Genomic DNA, 20,083 nt, shown 5'->3' on the forward strand with positions numbered 1-20,083 from the left:
CGCCCATACAAAACTTAATGCAATTCGCTTACTAAGTATAATAATAATGACAAAATGCGCAAGCGTGACTGAACGAAGACGCTTTCCCTCGTACATGCAGCATAGGTCACGCTGCGATACCACCCTTGGCTTTATATGATGACATTGGCCTATACGTTGACATCACCGCCGTGCCGGTGGTGATGTCAACAGCAGACATGAGCCTGCAGTGTCCATATAACTGCTATTGCAATAAAAACATGGGCCGCTTACAGAATAGCTTAACACGAAGAAGTGAGGATGCATGAGCCATGTGTCGCCTACAACATACGTTACAACAAGTGCTCTGTTAGTGAAACTATGGAGAGGCCTGAAACATTCCCTAACAGCCCATCTGATGCGCTGAACGAATCATTTAGATCCCGGTACTTGAAATGCTAGTCAGTAAGGGCAGCTCAGTTCAAAAAAGCACTACCGGGAACGCTCGTAGAAGGCCAATTGTTGACATTTAGCGGTGAATTAATAGGTAAAGGTCGCGGAACCGGACATCGGCAAGTTATTCGAGAAAGGAAGCGGCTATATATTGTTACGTAGGAAGACGCCGACGACAAGCTATTTACAAGTATATTTACAAGGCAATACGCCGCAGTTGACCAAGAGGCAACAGCCCGCGCTAGCTTCCAATCGTCGTCTTCGTCTTCTTCCTACTCGGCTCTTCGTCATTGGGAATACTACCCCGTAGCAATATTGTTGGTTTGCTTACATACAAGTACTAGTTTGTCTCTATTATAGAGGATGGATGACAAGCTTCGGTCATTGAAAAGAGGAAGAAATATCTTTCGCAATTAGTTTGTGCCTTAGCCGAGGTAAGAGAAGGCTCGTTCTCTACTTCTTTACAATTCGACGTAACGTGGAATCCACGTGTAGGTAAATCAGGCTCAAAAATAGGACCAGGCTGTGTGACAGTAGTAGGGTGGTTAGGCAGTTACAAGTGGTGTTCGCAGTACACTTGCACATTGAGGGAGCTCGCGACGGAGGCGGATGTTTTGACAGAAAGAGCGTGGCAGCGACGGCAGTACAAACCACCGCCACCACCAACATATCAGGTCGCAAGGGATTTGGCCTTCCAACCCCAGAGGGCAGTCGCTAACGCTCTCGGACGGCGGCCCATCTCGGCGGCTGCCATCGTGGGCACCACTACGTCAGTCACAATGTCTCCGGGCATACCACTGGCCACTACACCCAGCAGTGGTCCAACCGTCCTATCTTCGTGATCAAAGTCATGCGGCCCTCACCGTCCCTACGCTGACGCAGCCGATCGCTCACACCTCGCAACCAGCCGCTCGTTGGCAGCGGCCCAACACGCGACAAATCCGCTGCCAGTGCTGTAGAGGGATCGGCCATGTTGCCCGCCAATGCGCCATGGGTAAGCAAAATGCGCCGCCCAGGTGTTTTCCGTGCCATCAATTGGGGCACATGCCGCCCGAATGCCCAGAGAATCAGTACTAGGGAAACATGTATTGGTAGATGCGACGCAGGCGGGCATCTACGACAGCGCGCTCCAGTTTGCGGCCATTGCTGCCAGAAAGGAACCACTTCTCGACATCCGCATTGAAGCGACGATATTCCAGGTGCTCGTGGACACGGGGTCCAGAGTCAGCCTCCTGGGACAACAAGCGACGGCGGCCGCTGAAGCCACAGGAGCCACTCACAAAAGAGAGGTACGCGCGCTCCACCTAGCCACAGGCTTGTCTCAATCTACTCCCTTGCTCCGATGCAAGATCCAATGCGCGGCAGGCTCCCGCCTCCAGTGGTTCCTGTGTGTTCCTGACCTCGGTAAAGACATTGTAGTCGGGAGGGATTTCCTGACGGTGACTGGAATATCACTCCATATTGCACTGGGAGGTTGGACAATTGGGACTGAACCGCAGTGCATGGAACCGTTCGTCAAAGGAGAGTAGCAGATTAAGGGGGAGCTAGACAGCGAAGAATCATATGACCAGCAAGCAATCTTCGCCGAGCAACCTGAGCCTATGGTCAGCTCTGACGTCCCAACGTCCAATGACTCTGCTAGCTTTGCGGCTCAGCTGAATGTAGATCCACGTCTCGCGCAGGTGCTTGAAACTTTGAGCCCCATTGTTACAACTACCCTAGGGCGCACATTTGCTGAACAACGCACTTGATAGTGGGGAGAATTGATACTGGGGGAGAGCCTACCTGTACGTTGCAAGCTTCGCCCTGACAATGCTGAACACAGGCCATTATGTATAACTGTATCCGTGACCTCCTAGAGCCAGAGTTTATGCGCCTGATTACCAGTCAATAAACGAGTGCTCCTGTTTTGGTCGCAAAAAGTCTGGTGGCTTCCACCTCAGCGTTTATTATCGGCCACTGAATAGCCGAACAAGGGTGCCTGTTCACCCTATGGGCAGGACTGACTGGCTCTTAGCACAGCTGGGTCAGGCACAATGGTTCTGAAGTTTGATCTTTCACAAGGCTTTTTACAAATGCGAATGTGTGAACAGGATATTCCCAAAACCCCATTTATCTGCCACCAGGGCACCTTCGAATTCACTAGGATGCCCTTCGGAGCGGCAAGTGGGCCAGCAACCTTCCAAAGATTGATGGACAGAGTTTTGGATGGTATAAGTCATACATTTGCAATGCCATTCCTCCTCAGCGATGTCCTGGTGTATTCATGCACTCTGGACAACCCCGTGGAACACACCCGATGTGTACTCGAGCGCATCAGAGCCGCAGGCCTCACCATTAACCCAGACAAGATCCAAGTATGCCCCCATTCGCTCAGGTTCCTTGGACATAATTTCACCTGGGCAGTGTCGACCTGACGAAGGCAAAGTGCTTGCTGTGGTGCACTACCTAGACCACCAACAGTCAAACAACTGCAAGCTTTCCTTGGCCTGGCGGGGTATCATCGAAGCTTTAAACCTCGATTTTCTCTCACAGCCCACCACCTCACCAGTTTTTTCAAGAAAGATGCACCCTGGAAGTGGACCAACCAATAAGAGTGCGCATTCCGGAGTCTGAAGCAGCGCCTGGTCAATGATGTCATGGTGAACGTCCTTGACCTCAACCAGCCCTTTGTGGTGGAAACAAATGCCAGTGGTATCGGAATAGCTGCTGTGCTACTCCAGGCAAGCCCTCAGGAACTCAGACCCGTGTCGTTTATAAGCAGGGTCCTCACCGAGGCAGAAAAACAGTACACTGTTCAGGAAAGGAAGTGCCAGATAATGGTCTGGGCATACGATAAATTCAGGCCTTACCTCGTATTCACGGAAATCGAAATCGTTTGTGACCATTCTTCTCTCTCATTTATGTTGCAGACAAATCAAGCCTCACCAAGAGTAAAGCGCTGGGTCCTTAGGCTGCAAGGTTATAACTGCACGATTGAACACAGAAGGGGACTTGCCAACATTCCAGCAGATGCCCTTAGCAGAGCCCCCTTGAACTGTCCAGACAACCCAAGCCAGACTCTACCCGAAACCCTGTTCCCGATTACCGTTCAAGAGTCTGAGCAACACATTGCGCTCGACACGGTTGTCCCTTGTCTACGACAGACGAAGTGACTGTTCTCAACAATATAGAGTGCCTGATTGAGGAGCAAAGTCGTGATCCACTGTTCGCCAAGCTGAAAAGTGTCATGCAAGGTACAACGCTCCCAGAGAACGACCCACAATCAAGCCTAAATAAGGACCTGGCTGCTTCGACAGAACTGGAGTCTACTGGGTTGCTCGCTCAGCACGGAGGGAATCAAAAGGTGCCTTCGCTACCAGAGCGCTTGCGGACTCCGGTGCTCAAAATCGCGCATGACCACCCAATCAGTGCACATGTGGGTTTTTCAAGACATTGCAGCGTGGTTCTTCTCGTTTCCTATGGCTGGGTATGCGAGCAGATGTATCTAAATATGTCAAATTCTGCAAAGTCTGCCAGCGCTCCAAGGCAAATCGCGAAAAGCCAACGGGCCTTGTGAGCAGCCAGTGGGCCACTGCACCGATGGAGGAACTTAGTGTAGATGTCATTGGACCATTACCACTCACACCACGGCGAAACCAGTACATGCTGGTGGTGGTTGACAAGTTCACAAAGTTCATTGAATTGTTGCCTCTAAGTACCGCTACCAGCCAAAACATTATTGACTGTATGCGGCAAGTCATCTGTCTAGAGGGAGTACCAGTAGCGATTTCCAGCGACAACCGGCGCCCATTTGTCAGTACGCTTTGGGAGGGCCTCTTGAAGCAATGGAGCATAAAAGAGCCTCATACCGTACCTCACCGCCACGCTGGACAAATGGTATAACGCCATAACGTTACAGTTAAGGAATGCCTCCGGACCTACTGAACAAACCACAGGGAGTGGGACTCACATCCCCGAAATCGCCTTTGGTCTCCGCACCGGATAGTGTTCTGACAGGCTACAAGCCTGTCTTCCTGTGTTACGGTCGAGAGCTGCGCACCCCATGGGAACCGCCTGGCAGCAAGGACAACGTTGAACCGCCTGCAGCGGCTTACCATACCTTTTCCGAAAAAGTTCGCGGGTGCCTTGCCCAGGCCTTTGAATTTATTCACAGGCATCAAACTGCCTCTCAGGTGAAACAAAAGGCATATTACAACCATCACAGGCAGCCAGTTACCCTGAAACCAGGCGACCTTGTTCTCCTGGCCAGCCATACCTTAAGTAATGCAGCAACAGGTGTCTCGTCGAAGCTCGCAGCAAAACGTTGAGGTCCTTATAGGATCACGAACAATGTCGGTGCTAATGCCTTCATCCTGACAGACCCAACGGCAGGGTGCCGTCGCGGGATAGCTCATGCTGACCAGCTCACAGCCTATTATGAACCCCGACTGGACATGCCCGCGACGGGTTCACGTTCTACGGGGAGAGACGTGTAAGGACTGTGTTGTGAAGACAACCACTGCAAAGCCGAGAGATGGCGCCACCGGACAGAGCGACATCATCATCATCACCAATACGGAGTGGTGAGGAGGCCAAGTAGAGGCAATAAAGGGTTGTACTTGTTCGAGACGTGGTGCGCATGCTTCCTTCTTGACAACACATAGACACGAGCACACGCTTAACGAAGACACAGCCCTGTGTCTTCGTTCCCTTTGGTTGTCCGCGTGTTTTTGGCGCTTTACCGCAAGTTGTGTATTATTTTTCTCCGCTAAACCGAGCTCCCGACACTATTAACGATAAAACTCCTCAATCCACAGGAGAGACAGGACGATAAAAGGAACGCTGGTTATATCTGTGATGGGTACTGCCCAATAATATTTCTTGTACTGCATCAACTGGCCTACGCTTTCGCACTTTACTGAAACAAATACTATGAGCTAAAGTCGATAAGGATTCCTAAAAAAATATTGGTTTCGGTAAAGACCCACAAACTACACAAAGGACCCTCTGTATAAAAATGGTCACACTTGCAAGGTTTCTTTAACGTCCTGTACATGCCACGATGAGTGCATGTGCAAGATGTTCAACATAGCTCGCGCCAAAATTTAACCAAGTGTGATGACCGGCTAGCTGGACTGAGCCAAGGCAATGTTGTGTGCCACCACTTGTAGCACGACAGCCTGTATTTTTGTATTTCGGGTACATACATATATTTAGTACTATTACCTACTTCTCAAATATAAGAATGAGTCAAATGGTCTGTCGGAAAATTGTAGGACCTCATGAAAAATAACCCTTCCATCTTTACATTGCGAAATGTGGGCTACATAAGACGTTTTTCTAAGCATCAAAGAAAGAACGCGAAACAAGCAAAAGAGGGCCCTGTGGACATTCACCCGCCACTTCAAGTGCTTTTGCTGGCTTCGCTTAAGACAGTCAGCATTCGGGACAGTCGGGTTGCAGCTGCGTGTATCTTGCTTTTCTGGACACAGGTTCGCCCACTAAAGAATTAGTTGTGCAATACGCACTTTTTGGTGCTGTGTTCTTGAGTCAGTACAACGTGACAATATGGACAAACTTCAATGGTCACAAATGTTGCTTGAGGCACGCCCACCTACCATAATAAATAAGTATCTGAATACATAATATGACATATTAAGTAAATAAAATCGAGTCAATCACTCTGATTAAAAATATTTATTCCAATGGGCATTCTATACAATTTTTACTGAACTCACCGCACTAAGGCCTATCATAATGTAAGTGCAGAATGAAACTGAGATATATAGTGACAAACGGGCTTGAACTTGTGGCTTCTCTTCATTCCCTTGTTTTCAGCAATTTACATGCCTTCTCAAACGCCCCCTTTATTAATGCGTCAAGGTTTCTTCCATGGAATTATGAAATTGTCCTGTATAATCTTGGCATCGCTTACAGGTGAGCATCACTTTGTATTTAAACGTTGTCTGTTTTAGCAAGAATAAAAGTGGAATTTATTTGTTTCCGACGTCGTATAAAATCCCTGGTTGCACTGAAATCAAAGTTGAAGTTGACATACGTCAGGCGAGGAATGATCTTCATAAATGTGCAACAGTTTGGTTCATTTTAGAACTTTTCAGGCAGTAACTACGTATTTCTTAGTGCCTATTTACACACGTTATGCGATGTAGCTCGAGCATTTGCTCGCGATCTTTTCAGATTTAATTGTGCCACAAAGTTAAGGCTTTCGAAAAATGAAGGGTACGCTCTGCTTGGCGAACAGAGTTTGAAACCAACCGTTGGAACAAGTTAGGTAACTGAATATGTAGCAATGTATATATATGTGTCGCTCTTTAATGGGATCGCTTTCATACCGATATGGGTGACAGTGGATGTGGGACTACGTACGTACCACTGTTAAAAAAAAATATACATTTGACGCCGAGCTGCACCGCTGGGCATATGCCACTAGGTCTGTGCTGGTCTTCAATAAAAAGCTCTGATGTAAATTTTGGTTACTGGGTGTGCGGCAGCAGCTGTGTGCCGCTCTGCAACGAACGAATTTTTATAGAGAGAGAGATAGAGATGTTTTTTTGAAATCAAATGCACGCCTTAGGGTAAATATCCAGGAGGAGGTCCCACAGCAGATGGCTGAAAGGGGACCTCCGGTTAGAAATTAAGTGAGTATAAAAAGTATGGCCATAATATAGCACTACGTAATTAGTTGTAACAATCGAAACACAGCAAATATACATCCATAATATACACCAGAAGAAGATAAATGCAGTGAGTAATACAAAGCATTAAACAATTTATTGAAACGGCAGCAATACAGCAATGCAGATTGCTTACACAATGTTTTAAAGTGAAGAATAAAATAAACAAGCGCTTTCTTAAACGCTCTTAAAACGAAAAATTTGTGCGTACTTAATTCTGTGGTATTCCGAAGCAGAACAGCCGCAAAAGTAGCTGTACATTCGACATATTGCGGATGTGGTAGAAAAATTGTTGTTTGGGGAAACCTAGTCGGGTTGATTGGAACAATAGGATTCTTGCAACGCGTGAGCTGCTATGGTACCGTTTATAGACTTGAAAACAATAATTCCCAATTGATGTTTGAACAAATCGCACACTAATAATACACCATGTTGTTGAAGTAACAAATATGCGCTGCTGTACGGCTCTGAAGGCGTTGGAGTGGAAGTATGCGAGACGGATGGGTATTTTCCTATGACGTGACAGAGTACGTAATATGTCTTTGGATGAATGTGTCATCATGATCATCATCATCATCAGCCTAGTTACGCCCACTGCAGGGCAAAGGCCTCTCCCATACTTCTCCAACTACCCCGGTCATGTACTAATTGTGGCCATGTTGTCCCTGCAAACGTCTTAATTTCATCCGCCCACCTAACTTTCTGCCGCCCCCTGCTACGCTTCCCTTCCCTTGGAATCCAGTCCGTAACCCTTAATGACCATCGGTTATCTTCCCTCCTCATTACATGTCCTGCCCATGCCCATTTCTTTTTCTTGATTTCAACTAAGATGTCGTTTACCCGCGTTTGTTGCCTCACCCAATCTGATCTTTTCTTATCCCTTAACGTTACACCCATCATTCTTCTTTCCATAGCTCGTTGCGTCGTCCTCAATTTCAGCAGAACCCTTTTCGTAAGCCTCCAGGTTTCTGCCCCATATGTGACTACTGGTAACACACAGCTGTTATACACTTTCCTTTTGAGGGATAGTGGTAACCTGCTGTTCATGATTGGAGAATGCCTGCCAAACGCACTCCAGCCCATTCTTCTTCTTCTGGTTATTTCAGTCTCATGATCCGGATCCGTGGTCACTACCTGCCCTAAGTAGATGTATTCCCTTACCACTTCCAGTGCTTCGCTACCTATCGTAAATTGCTGTTCTCTTCCGAGACTGTTAAACAATACTTTAGTTTTCTGCAAATTAATTTTCAGACCCACCCTTCTGCTTTGCCTCTCCAGGTCAGTGAGCATGCATTGCAATTGGTCTCGTGAGTTACTAAGCAAGGCAATATCATCAGCGAATCGCAAGTTGCTAAGGTATTCTCCATCAACTTTTATCCCCAATTCTTCCCACTCCAGGCCTCTGAATACCTCCTGTAAACATGCTGTGAATAGCATTGGAGATATCGTATCTCCCTGTCTGACGCCTTTCTTTATAGGGATTTTGTTACTTTCTTTGTGGAGGACTACGGTGGCTGTGGAGCCGCGATAGATATGTTCCAGTATTTTTACATATGGCTCATCTACACCCTGATTCCGTAATGCCTCCATGACTGCTGAGGTTTCGACTGAATCAAACGCTTTTTCGTAATCAATGAAAGCTATATATAAGGGTTGGTTATATTCTGCACATTTCTCTATCACTTGATTGACAGTGTGAATATGGTCTATTGTTGAGTAGCCTTTACGGAATCCTGCCTGGTCCTTTGGTTGACAGAAGTCTAAGGTGTTCCTGATTCTATTTGCGATTACCTTAGTAAATACTTTGTAGGCAACGGACAGTAAGCTGATCGGTCTATAATTTTTCAAGTCATTGGCGTCCCCTTTCTTATGGATTAGGATTATGTTAGCGTTCTTCCAAGATTCCGGTACGCTCGAGGTTATGAGGCATTGCGTATACAGGGTGGCCAGTTTCTCTAGAACAATCTGACCACCATCCTTCAACAAATCTGCTGTTACCTGATCCTCCCCAGCTGCCTTCCCCCTTTGCATAGCTCCTAAGGCTTTCTTTACTTCTTCTGGCGTTACCTGTGGGATTTCGAATTCCTCTAGGCTATTCTCTCTTCCGCTATCGTCGTGGGTACCACTGGTACTGTATAAATCTCTATAGAACTCCTCAGCCACTTGAACTATCTCATCCATATTAGTAACGATATTTCCGGCTTGGTCTCTTAACGCACACGTCTGATTCTTGCCTATTCCTAGTTTCTTCTTCACTGTTTTTAGGCTTCCTCCGTTCCTGAGAGCCTGTTCAATTCTATCCATATTATACTTCCTTATGTCAGCTGTCTTACGCTTGTTGATTAACTTAGAAAGTTCTGCCAGTTCTATTCTAGCTGTAGGGTTAGAGGCGTTCATACATTGGCGTTTCTTGATCAGATCTTTCGTCTCCTGCGATAGTTTACTGGTATCCTGCCTAACGGAGATACCACCGACTTCCATTGCACACTCCTTAATGATGCCCACAAGATTGTCGTTCATTGCTTCAAAACTAAGGTCCTCTTCCTGATTTAAAGCCGAATACCTGTTCTGTAGCTTGATCTGGAATTCCTCTAGTTTCCCTCTTACCGCTAACTCATTGATTGGCTTCTTGTGTACCAATTTCTTCCGTTCCCTCCTCAAGTCTAGGCTAATGCGAGTTCTTACCATTCTATGGTCACTGCAGCGTACCTTGCCGAGCACGTCTACATCTTGTATGATGCCAGGGTTCGCGCAGAGTATGAAGTCGATTTCATTTCTAGTCTCACCATTCGGGCTCCTCCACGTCCACTTTCGACTAACCCGCTTGCGGAAAAAGGTGTTCATTATCCGCATATTATTCTGTTCTGCAAACTCTACTAATAATTCTCCTCTGCTATTCCTAGAGCCTATGCCATATTCCCCCACTGACTTGTCTCCAGCCTGCTTCTTGCCTACCCTGGCATTGAAGTCGCCCATCAGTATAGTGTATTTTGTTTTGACTTTACCCATCGCCGATTCCACGTCTTCATAAAAGCTTTCGACTTCCTGGTCATCATGACTGCATGTAGGGGCATAGACTTGTACCACCTTCAATTTGTACCTCTTATTAAGCTTCACAACAAGACCTGCCACCCTCTTGTTAATGCTATAGAATTCCTGTATGTTACCAGCTATTTCCTTATTAATCAGGAATCCGACTCCTAGTTCTCGTCTCTCTGCTAAGCCCCGGTAACACAGTACATGCCCGCTTTTTAGCACTGTATATGCTTCTTTTGTCCTCCTAACCTCACTGAGCCCTATTATATCCCATTTACTACCCTCTAATTCCTCCAATAACACTGCTAGACTCGCCTCGCTAGATAGCGTTCTAACGTTAAACGTTGCCAGGTTCAGATTCCAATGGCGGCCTGTCCGGAGCCAGGTATTCTTAGCACCCTCTGCAGCGTCACAGATCTGACCGCCGCCGTGGTCAGTTGCTTCGCGGCTGCTGGGGACTGAGGGCCGGGGTTTGATTGTTGTATTCATATAGGAGGTTGTGGCCCAGTACTGCACCAGGGTGGCCAATCCTGCTCTGGTGAGAGAGTGCGTTACCGGTTCTGGTCACCGGGATCAGGCCGCACTCCAGGCCTGTTTGTGCAATTTTCTCAACACACGTTTTTTTGTATTTTCCGGTGGAGAATTGCGCTGCACCGGGATTTGAATCACGGTCCTTTTGCACTGGAGACGGATACTCTACCGTCCCCGCTGGAGTTAAATTAAAAATTGGAGAATGGGGTTTTGCGTGACAAAACCACTTTCTGATTATGCACGCCTTAGTGGAGGACTCCGAAAAGTTCGACCACCTGGGGTTCTTTAACGTGCACCAAATTCTAAGTACACGGGTGTTTTCGCATTTCGCCCCCATCGAAATGCGGCCGCCGTGGCCGGGGTCCGATCCCGCGACCTCGTGCTCAGCAGTCTAACACCATGACCACTGAGCAACCATGACCACTGAGCACCTTAAGGTGTACTTAGTACACCTTAAATAAAGTAGGCAAGCTGAAGAATGGTCTTGCTTTAATGAATATTCATATACGGTGAACTGTACCCTGTTTCATATGTGAAATGTGATGGGAATACTTGAGATGGGCGTCAGAAGAACTCCCACAAAGATGCACGGAGGGTTGCTAACGAGGTGGTGGTGGTTTAAACTAATGGCAGTAGTATATGAAAGATGGTTCTGTCTCGAGAAGAAGAGAACTAACTGATTTTTATACGCGTTAAATATTTAGCCATTAGCTTTGCACCAGTCGTGAATATTTCTGAGGTGAGGGAGCAACTTGGCTAGTTAGCGTATCGATGGACCGGTCACTTGCAACTGCCGTTGTATCATCTGCATAAAAAAAAGAACGTTGACTGTATTAGTAATGTGGTATGAATTTTAAGTTTGGAGTTTGGTCAAAAATATAAATTAGGTATATAAAGGGGCAGAGTATCAAACCTCCATTGTCAGCGCACTTAAATGAGGAAAGAATGTTACAAACACAAACAGATTGCTGTCCATTAGATAAAAGCTTCTAATTAGTTCATGCCCGCTAATTACCACGCGAATTGAGTTAAAATCAGCAAAGTGTATAAAATGGACTACAGAATCAAAGGCCTTGGGGAAGTCAATGAACAGGTCACCGGCAAAACGTGTTGAGCCTACGGCAGGCATACTGTATTCAATAAAAACCTGCCCGAAAACTGTATTGTTGAGTTGATAAGATATAAAACTTAGTTAAGTATTTAGTTAGTCGCTTCTCGATACATTTATCTATGATTTTTTCAACGAAGACAGTATGGAAATAGGTCGTTGGTTATGTAAGCTATATCCCCCTTTTTAAACGCTGGCACAATTTTGGCTCTTTTATTCTACGATGCAAAAATGTCACTTCTAATCATAAGGTTGAAATGAAGTTGAGGTAGTGGAATCGAGATTAGGTGGGAGATGCATTCGTTATTTTTAAGTGATTAATAATTACTACTTCATCTGGGCCTGTTGGAAAGAATTAAAACGATGAAACAGTGAAGGCTTTTTCTAGATGTTAGCTCCTGCTTGTGAGAGACGAAAGCGGTTTAGCACAGAAAAATTCATTTAAGGCATTTGAAATATGATCTCGGTTCTTGTGCATGTTGTCAGGTGACTGTAATTCAGCGATAGCGGCCCAACCATTGATCTGTTTAGAAATGAATCTAATATTTTCCACTGGTCCTTGTAGGTATCCCATTGGTATAATAACTTTTTGCTCAAATTAGGAGTTAATGAGGTATATTGCAACATTTCTTATATCAAGGTTGAAGACCAGTATTGAAAGAACGCTTTTTGACCGTTTCATTAGGATATCTCTTCATTAGGATAGTTGTAATTCACGGCTTATGCAAAGCTGAGAAGTTTTTCTGATGTTCAACAATGGTAGTAGAACCATCTAAGCACATTTTCACGATGAATAAAAAACTATTAAACGCTGCTTCTGGGTCACTGAGAAATTTTAGAAAACACCAGTCTATGGCAGCGTTTGGCTATGGGCTAGTTGGTATTCCATTGCAAACGTGACTTACAGCGCTTACATAGGCAAGGGGACAAAAAGAACGACGAAGACAAGCGCTTATCTTCGTCCTCTAAATTATCGACAGTTAATTTGGAGGATGCCACAGTCGCTAGTTGAAATAACGTTGGATAAAATGTGATCGACTAAGAATGTGAGGCACCAGGCACACATCAATAGCTCAGCTTACTCCGATTACACTGAGTGCTCTGTAGGATTTGGCTACGAATTCCTAATCTCCGTTGCTACTTAAGAAATAGCAACGGAGATGAACAATTCATAGCCAAATCCTAGAAAGCACTCGGTGTAATCGAAGTAAGCTGAGCTATGGCATCGACAAAATTAATATTCAGATCACTAAGGATGATGACATTGCTATGTTGAAATGACAATATTAAAAAATTGAATTCAGCGAAGAACAGAATTCGGCTACTGAGGACGACGATAAGAGATATATGTTACCCACGATTCTCTTATTAACACTAGCAAGCAGGCATGGGTTAGGAACATTAATCGATACAGACTCGATATTTTCAACACAAAGGGTAAGGTCATATTGTTGATGTGGAATCGTCGAAGATATGAATATCGCTTCACCACCATAACTGCCAGATGAACGTGACAATGCAAGGAACCGTATGATGAGAAACAGAACATCTCATTGTCAGGCGATAACCGCGTTTCAGTGAGGCAAATGAAAAAAAAAATTTTGAAGTCATATGATGTCAGAAAAGAGTGTACGTTGTAATTTTTTCTAAGGCTACCTGTGTTGAACTGTACGAAAGGCAAATAAGGATCACAGCAAAATTGTTGAGGTTGATCTGTCGTAAAGTACATTGTGACGGTAAAAAAAATGCACTAGGCAAGTACTTTACAAGAAAGGTTCAACAATTCTGCTGGAAAACAAACACGTCTTCATTTGAAGAAATGCGAACAAATCAGCTCTAGCTAGGCTTCCTGGCTTGATTTTACAACTGTAACTCCAGAGATACTACGACTGCTTTTCTTTGTTGAGCTACAGAGCCTTGCAAAGAACCGTTTGTTCTTGGGAGTAAGATGAGTATTGACAAAAACAGCGTAACGATGAGCGACAGAATCATGAGAACTAAGCAGAGCCTTCCGCGCTTTGCTTACAAACGCTCGTTCTTTAAGACGAGAACAAAATCTGGCGACATTTTGTTTGATCCCGCTCTTGTAGGCACTCGATGAACAATGTCGATGTCGACATCTGAGATCGCGCAGTCAAAGTTGATGGCAATAGTTTTAATAATGGCGGTGCAATCCTCGCCTTGAAGGGATGCAATGTCCTTAAATTTCGCAGTGTTTGCCCTGGAATATTATTCCATTTCCGCAAACTTCTTTCGCAGGTTTTAATGCTTCAGTTGCAGATCCCTGATGGCAATAACAAGGTCAGATCTTTCTGCTTTCACTGTTCTGATCGCAGATTTCAGCAACGTGACATTAGAAATAAGGTTCTCAATCTCCGCATCAAAGCAATGCCATCCGGTTCTGAAGCAGGAAACTTCACTTAGAATCATTCGAGTAGCCTTTCAGCTATCTCATCTGACTTTCCTTCTGATGCAACCAACTTGGTTAATAAGGTATGTGTCACTATGATTGTGCCGCTGTACTATGAAGAAAAACATCCCTTAAATTTATCGCATGCTGACCGCCATTGAGCCCAAGTCACAAGGGTTCCTCAAGGAGATCAGCCCTAACCTATAGCAGGCTGCGCCACAAATTGACTGGGTATTTGCAGCTTTTCAATGAACGTGGGGCGCTTCCTCTTCTCGCGCGACCCTGGTCATACACGTGGGCGTATGCGAACGTAGACAAACTGAAGAAGAGGAATGGGTTGCGGGTAGTCCTCTCGTGAAATATAACCGTTATTTGAGTTTAATTCCCAAAGCAAAAATACATTATTTTTCTTTGAAGTTGCAGAACCTAACCACTGGACGGTTCTTTCTGGCCTTAAAACGACCAGTCCTGTGCGATCTTTCATTGTAGATGGTGTGGTACAGCGCGATTCAAGGACAAGGCACCCACTAAAATAACGAGGACAAGCGCTTACTCCTAACTGAAATTTCATTGCCTGGTGCAAGGTGTTATATATATAAAAAGAAACAGAGGGAAAACGACATAAAAAGTATATATGTAAAAATACAAACAATAAAGATGAGAGAGAAACACGAAAACATTTTGAAGATGCCATCACTGTTCACTGTTCACGCTGCCCCTTGTCTAAGAATGCTAACTTCCTTCGTGATAATCTGATGTAAACTGGAAAACTAACTAGCCCCTACCATCACCCTTCTAAGCGCTCTTTCACTCGGAGATTTCTCCAGAATTAGGTAGAAATGCTTTGAGCACACAAAAATGACGAGGTTCTCAGATTCAGCCGAGGCTTCGGTCTTCCTGTCAGGCAAACAAAGAAAGACTATTAATACGTCGTGACCGATTGTCAGCATCGTCTGCGCCGCCTTCAAAGTTGCGATAGCCTGCGACATCTGCGATATGGCATCACCATGACATTGATCTGCAGAAAGACCAGCATTATCAGCAATTCGCAAGGCCTACTCGCGGTTTCTTATTCCCTCGTAAACTATTTCTAGTTTTGCATCAATACTGGTGTGCGTTTGTTGCAATGTATTATTTTCTGACAGTAACTCTGACGGTCCTTGCTCGGTTTGCTGGACCAGCGCGAGTACGGCTGAAATTTCTCACGTGTCTGTCTGAAAGCTAGAGTGGTATCCTAGGGCCACTATCGACTTCAACATCACCTGATAATAATAGCGGCGCACGCAAATAAAGAATATGACAGATCAAGCATAAACACCCAGTAGGCATGTTTCGCGAAAATTCACGAATTTCAATGTCAATGAGACACAACACCATAAACAATAAATGATCAGGACACCTATAGCCCCAGGAATTGTCCAAGTAACTAACCTGGGTTACAAACAGTCGTCAGCCAATGCTCCTCTAGGTATCGCCCCAAATGCAAATACTGGCAGTGGGCCGTTAAATATGCTCGTTGAGGAAGTACCAGGTTGCCAGATGGATTGAGCAGTCTGGTCTAAGCTGAGCGGTAAATCTTGCCGTGCTATGTAAAGTCCGTCGCCGTCGCCTGCAGAGCACCGCAGGTGGCACGCGGATGTGACATCTAGGATGACTCCCTCGACGAAGGCTGCTGTCCAAACAATCCAAGAAGCAAGCAGCACGTGGGTTACAAACAGTCGTAAGTCCATGCACCGGTTGGTCTCGGCTGGCCGTTTTCATCTGGCCGTCGGCCGTCCGTTGCCAAGCAGAATTCTTTACCCAGAAATGGGGAAGTTAAGCTAAGGTCTTATGCTACGGCCTCCGTTATTAGATTGAATGCATGCCATGGCTATGCAGTCCACGGCAACATATTTGGAACTATCTTGTTCGTTAGCCCTGACAATGGCAGCACTAGCCTTGAGTAATCTGGGGCATAGGCTCGATGATAATTGCGAAATCCCAAAACACTTCACTTTTTGGTGGCCTGAGCCGCTGGATAGAGCGGACTTTATCTGAACTACCTCATGCCCGAAAGACTTCCCCTGCAGCTGCACAAACTCACGTTTTGCCGGGTTTACAGTTAGTCCAGCTCACCGTGTTTCCTGAAGCACTCTGCACAAATGATGAATATTATGCCGCCACCTCTATGAGAGCACTACTACTTCACCAGTGTATGGGCAATCTTACTGAGGATGATTCGCATGTAATTCATTGACTCTCCTCTGAAATGTCGCGCAAGAGTTAGCCTATGAGGGCGGACTTTCAACGCATTTAAGCCGCTAGCTGTTGCAAAGGCTGTCACTTCTTGCGACTCTAACAAGCCGTATATTGCAGTACTCCCGCGTCATATCCAAAACATATATGTATTTTGAATTTGCTATAGTACACGACAATTTAGTGACATTACCCATTGGAAAGCTATCTGGATCCGTTATGACGTTAAGACTCCAGTAGTCCACACAAACTCTTATAAAGCCATCTTTTTGATGGCATAGATGATCGGATGGGCTAAGGAGCTCTTCATTGGGTAGATAAAATCTCATTCTTACAGCTTGCTCATTTTTTGCATCTCCCCTTCCGCTCTGAGAGCCATCGGCATGCCTCGTGCGTGTGCTCGCGACGGCTTACACCCCAGGACCAGTGTAATTTTGCGTTCTCCCTGCTCGCATTGATTTGGTCTGTTCTAGATCACCTTGAAAATCAGCCAGTGCTCTTCTAAACTACTCCTTCAAGGAATTCCTGAGATAACTGGCCTTTGTTGCCACCAGACATTCTTCGCGAGTCGGCGTGACATGTGGTGCTGTATCTAGGCTGCGGAATTCTGAGTCAGTCCCAAGCACCTCACCCACATTATTAGTTCGCGTAGTGAAGTGTCATTTTATGCACACGCAGAATTTTCTCAGTGCCGGCAGACTGCACTATCAAGTCACTGTCAGAATGCGTGCTTTTTGCCACAACGAGAAGATAAAGCCATTTTAGTTGCATCTGGCCTGCTGCTGCATTCTGCATTACAAGTACCTATTTCCCTGTGCTAAACTCTCAGTCGAGCTCGCAAGTTTATTTCTGTGCTTAGCTCCCTTGCACCTGAATACACCATTCGTCGACAACTCTAGCGGCTGCGCTCACCATTTATCAAAGTTTCTTAATATACGCGTGGGCGGTTTGTTCAATCCCGAGTATTTTTCCACTAGTCAGTCAACGACTTGTGCCAGATACTACGGGGGAGCTGAGGTGCTTGCCCATGCAAGAGTTCTAACTGGGAAACACCTGTGATATCGCATTTGATTTCATGCTAAGCCCATAGCAAACACGAAACATAGTATTCCCAGATCTTTTGATGCTCGTACATGACATGACGTAACATGAACCTGAATGTGCAATTTCATCGTTCAACAATCCTGAACACCGTTGTTCGGCTTCTCGCCGACAGCATGCCGCGCAATGTTATCATAGCTGGTATTGGTTGCGGAATCTTCACTGTTTCTCGTCCAAAAGTAAGCTATTCTTCCAGCGATTCATTCACTAAGCCCACTCAACACCTTTCATGTCACACCCCGATTCATCTATGGCGAGACAAAGACTTTCATGATCGTCATAAGCCCAAAGTAACTGCGAAGAGCAACGGTATGCGCTTAGTAGCGTTCCCTAAAAGAGATGGGAGACCAGAAGAAACGTACATAACTTCTGCAGTAACAGCTTGGCCGAAATCGCCAGCAAGCTTCATGTCACCATTGCTCTGCTCTAATATCTCAGTTCGTACCGTGCTTGTTCTTATGGTGGTGATGACTAGAGTCAGTGCGAGTTGTTCAGAGATGTCACCGAAAGAAAATCCATACTCGCGTGTTTCCCAGATCCGTGCCATTGCTTCTCAGCCTATCCGAGCGCCTCACAGGGGATGCTTTCTGTTATGCGCTTTCATGTTTCGTGGCTATTCGGGAAACCTTTGTATTTTAATGCGAAAGCATAATATGTCCCATTACGTGAAGCTCCGGCATCGTTGTCGGCGATGTGACCTAGCGAAGGCGCCAAAAATGACCGGCGCCGCAAAGAGTAAAAACCCGTCAACAAAAAAAAAAAAGTCCGGATTAGCATCAAATTTCTCTGATAGGCAAACGAAGTAAATAAATGCCATTACAAAAGAAAATTAGTGTATTTCGGTCTAGGTGGGAAATATTTTTTTTTCAATTATGGGGCCCTAGGTGCCAAAACCACAATCTCACTATGCGGGACGCTGCAGGGGGGGGATTCGGAAAATTTGGACCACCTGGGGTACTTTGATGTGCACCTAAATCTAATCACACGGGTGCTTTCGGATTTAGCCCACATCAAAATGCGGCCACCGCGGCTACGATTCGATTTCGCGACTTCATGCTTGCAGCCCAACACCATAGCCACTAAGCAACCACGGCCGGTCGGGTGGAGATTGAACCCGTGTCTCTGGGGTACGAGACAAGCAAGCTTCAACCGACGCCACGGCGGCTCAATGATTCTGGCTGACTAAAGGTGTGCTTAGCGCGCACGTCACTGCACACGTCACATCGCAGCCATCTGGCTGACTGAAGGCGTGGCCTTTTGCGTGTACACGACGGCGCAGCCAATGCGGTGGATGTGGTACCACGTCATGAGTGCATGAGTGCCACTCATGCACTCATGCACTCATGACGTGCACTCATGACGTGTCATGAGTGCCACGTCATGAGTTTTTCACCAAAGTTTTTCACCAAAGAGACTATAATTCTTTTACATTCTTCACGCAAGCAGTCTTTGGTGTCTGCCGAATTTTGAAAGTCGATGTCACGCACCGACTTACAATCCCTCTGAAAATGTCCCGGCTCTCTGAACGCGAAGCACCCCAAGCGTTCATAGCACGAACTGCTCGCATGACGTTGTCTGCCCTGTTGGTTACGCGGCAGTTCTTTCGCCATAGTCTTGCGGTAGCATGTTCTCACTTTATGCTACATGCTTTTCTGAAACATTGCGGTCAGCTCAGATAAATCTTTCGCCAGCAGACAGCCTTTAATCTCGCCTCGAGTAACAAAGGCCTAATGTGAGACGGCATAAGTCGTTTCAGTCTATCTGCGAAAATGGGGGCCTACAACTGCTCAAATGACTCTACTTCTAGGCAGGGCACTTGAGAGCAAAACAACGCTTCTAACCTTTACCGCAATTCGGTTTCATGAATCGCCTATTTCCTTTCTTTATGTCCAGGAATCACCTGCGGTACTCGGTCGGAGTCATTTTAGACCTCCTTAAGTACATTCCCTTTGAGCTATATGTAAGAAGAGGTGCCACTCAATCACGGGCGTCCTCACGGCATCGCAGACGGAAGGCAGAATTAGAAGGTTCTGCATTTTCTGAGGAATTTCGATGGACGGCATCAAGAAGTTGGTGTCCTCAAACCTTGCCAGAATCATGGTGTCGTTCGCTTACGGGGCGAGGACGACTCCTAACTTTAGCGTACTTGCCTATCGTACTCGTTGCACTCCATGTTGCACTGCATTTTGTAATACGCGCGAGTACTTGAACTTCTGAATCCCAAGCTGCACCCTAAGAGCTTCAATTTCTAGTTAAAACTCGTAGGTGCAACCCGATTTATTGAAGATTATACTAGCCTCTTAGCTCTTCTCTGTGTCGTTGATGTTTCCAAGCCCCCAGGGTGTGCGGAAACGCGAATACATTCATGCGACAATCACAATAGAGAACTAAATTGATCTCACCCTAGGAAGCGGCGCTCTCCGCTGTCTGCTCCTCTGACTGCTCCACTCGTCATCCTTGGAAGTCTCCCGGTATCGCGAGTATTCAGTTTCACAATTGCGCTGGATCAGAATTTTGCCATGACATGGAGGAATGCCAAAACAATTGTCAAACAATGACAAAGTATTGTTGTAG

General features: G+C 45.9%; 1 protein-coding gene across 3 annotated transcripts in view; it reads left to right on the top strand.

The window, feature by feature from the left end:
• The first annotated feature begins 587 nt into the window (after window positions 1-587).
• The window catches only part of LOC142592798 (uncharacterized), a 38,646-nt gene continuing 19,150 nt past the window's right edge, over window positions 588-20,083 (top strand). For all 3 annotated transcript variants that reach the window (XR_012830813.1, XM_075704473.1, XM_075704471.1), the window contains exons 1-2: window positions 588-845; window positions 6,232-6,330. Coding sequence is in view for 2 of the 3 variants with exons in the window: in XM_075704473.1 (XP_075560588.1) it covers window positions 6,240-6,330 (91 nt within the window). In the remaining variant the exon portion in view is untranslated. The remainder of the gene's footprint in view (window positions 846-6,231; window positions 6,331-20,083) is intronic.

This window comes from Dermacentor variabilis, chromosome 9, assembly GCF_050947875.1.
Source record: "Dermacentor variabilis isolate Ectoservices chromosome 9, ASM5094787v1, whole genome shotgun sequence".
Classification (NCBI taxonomy): Eukaryota; Metazoa; Arthropoda; class Arachnida; order Ixodida; family Ixodidae; genus Dermacentor; species Dermacentor variabilis.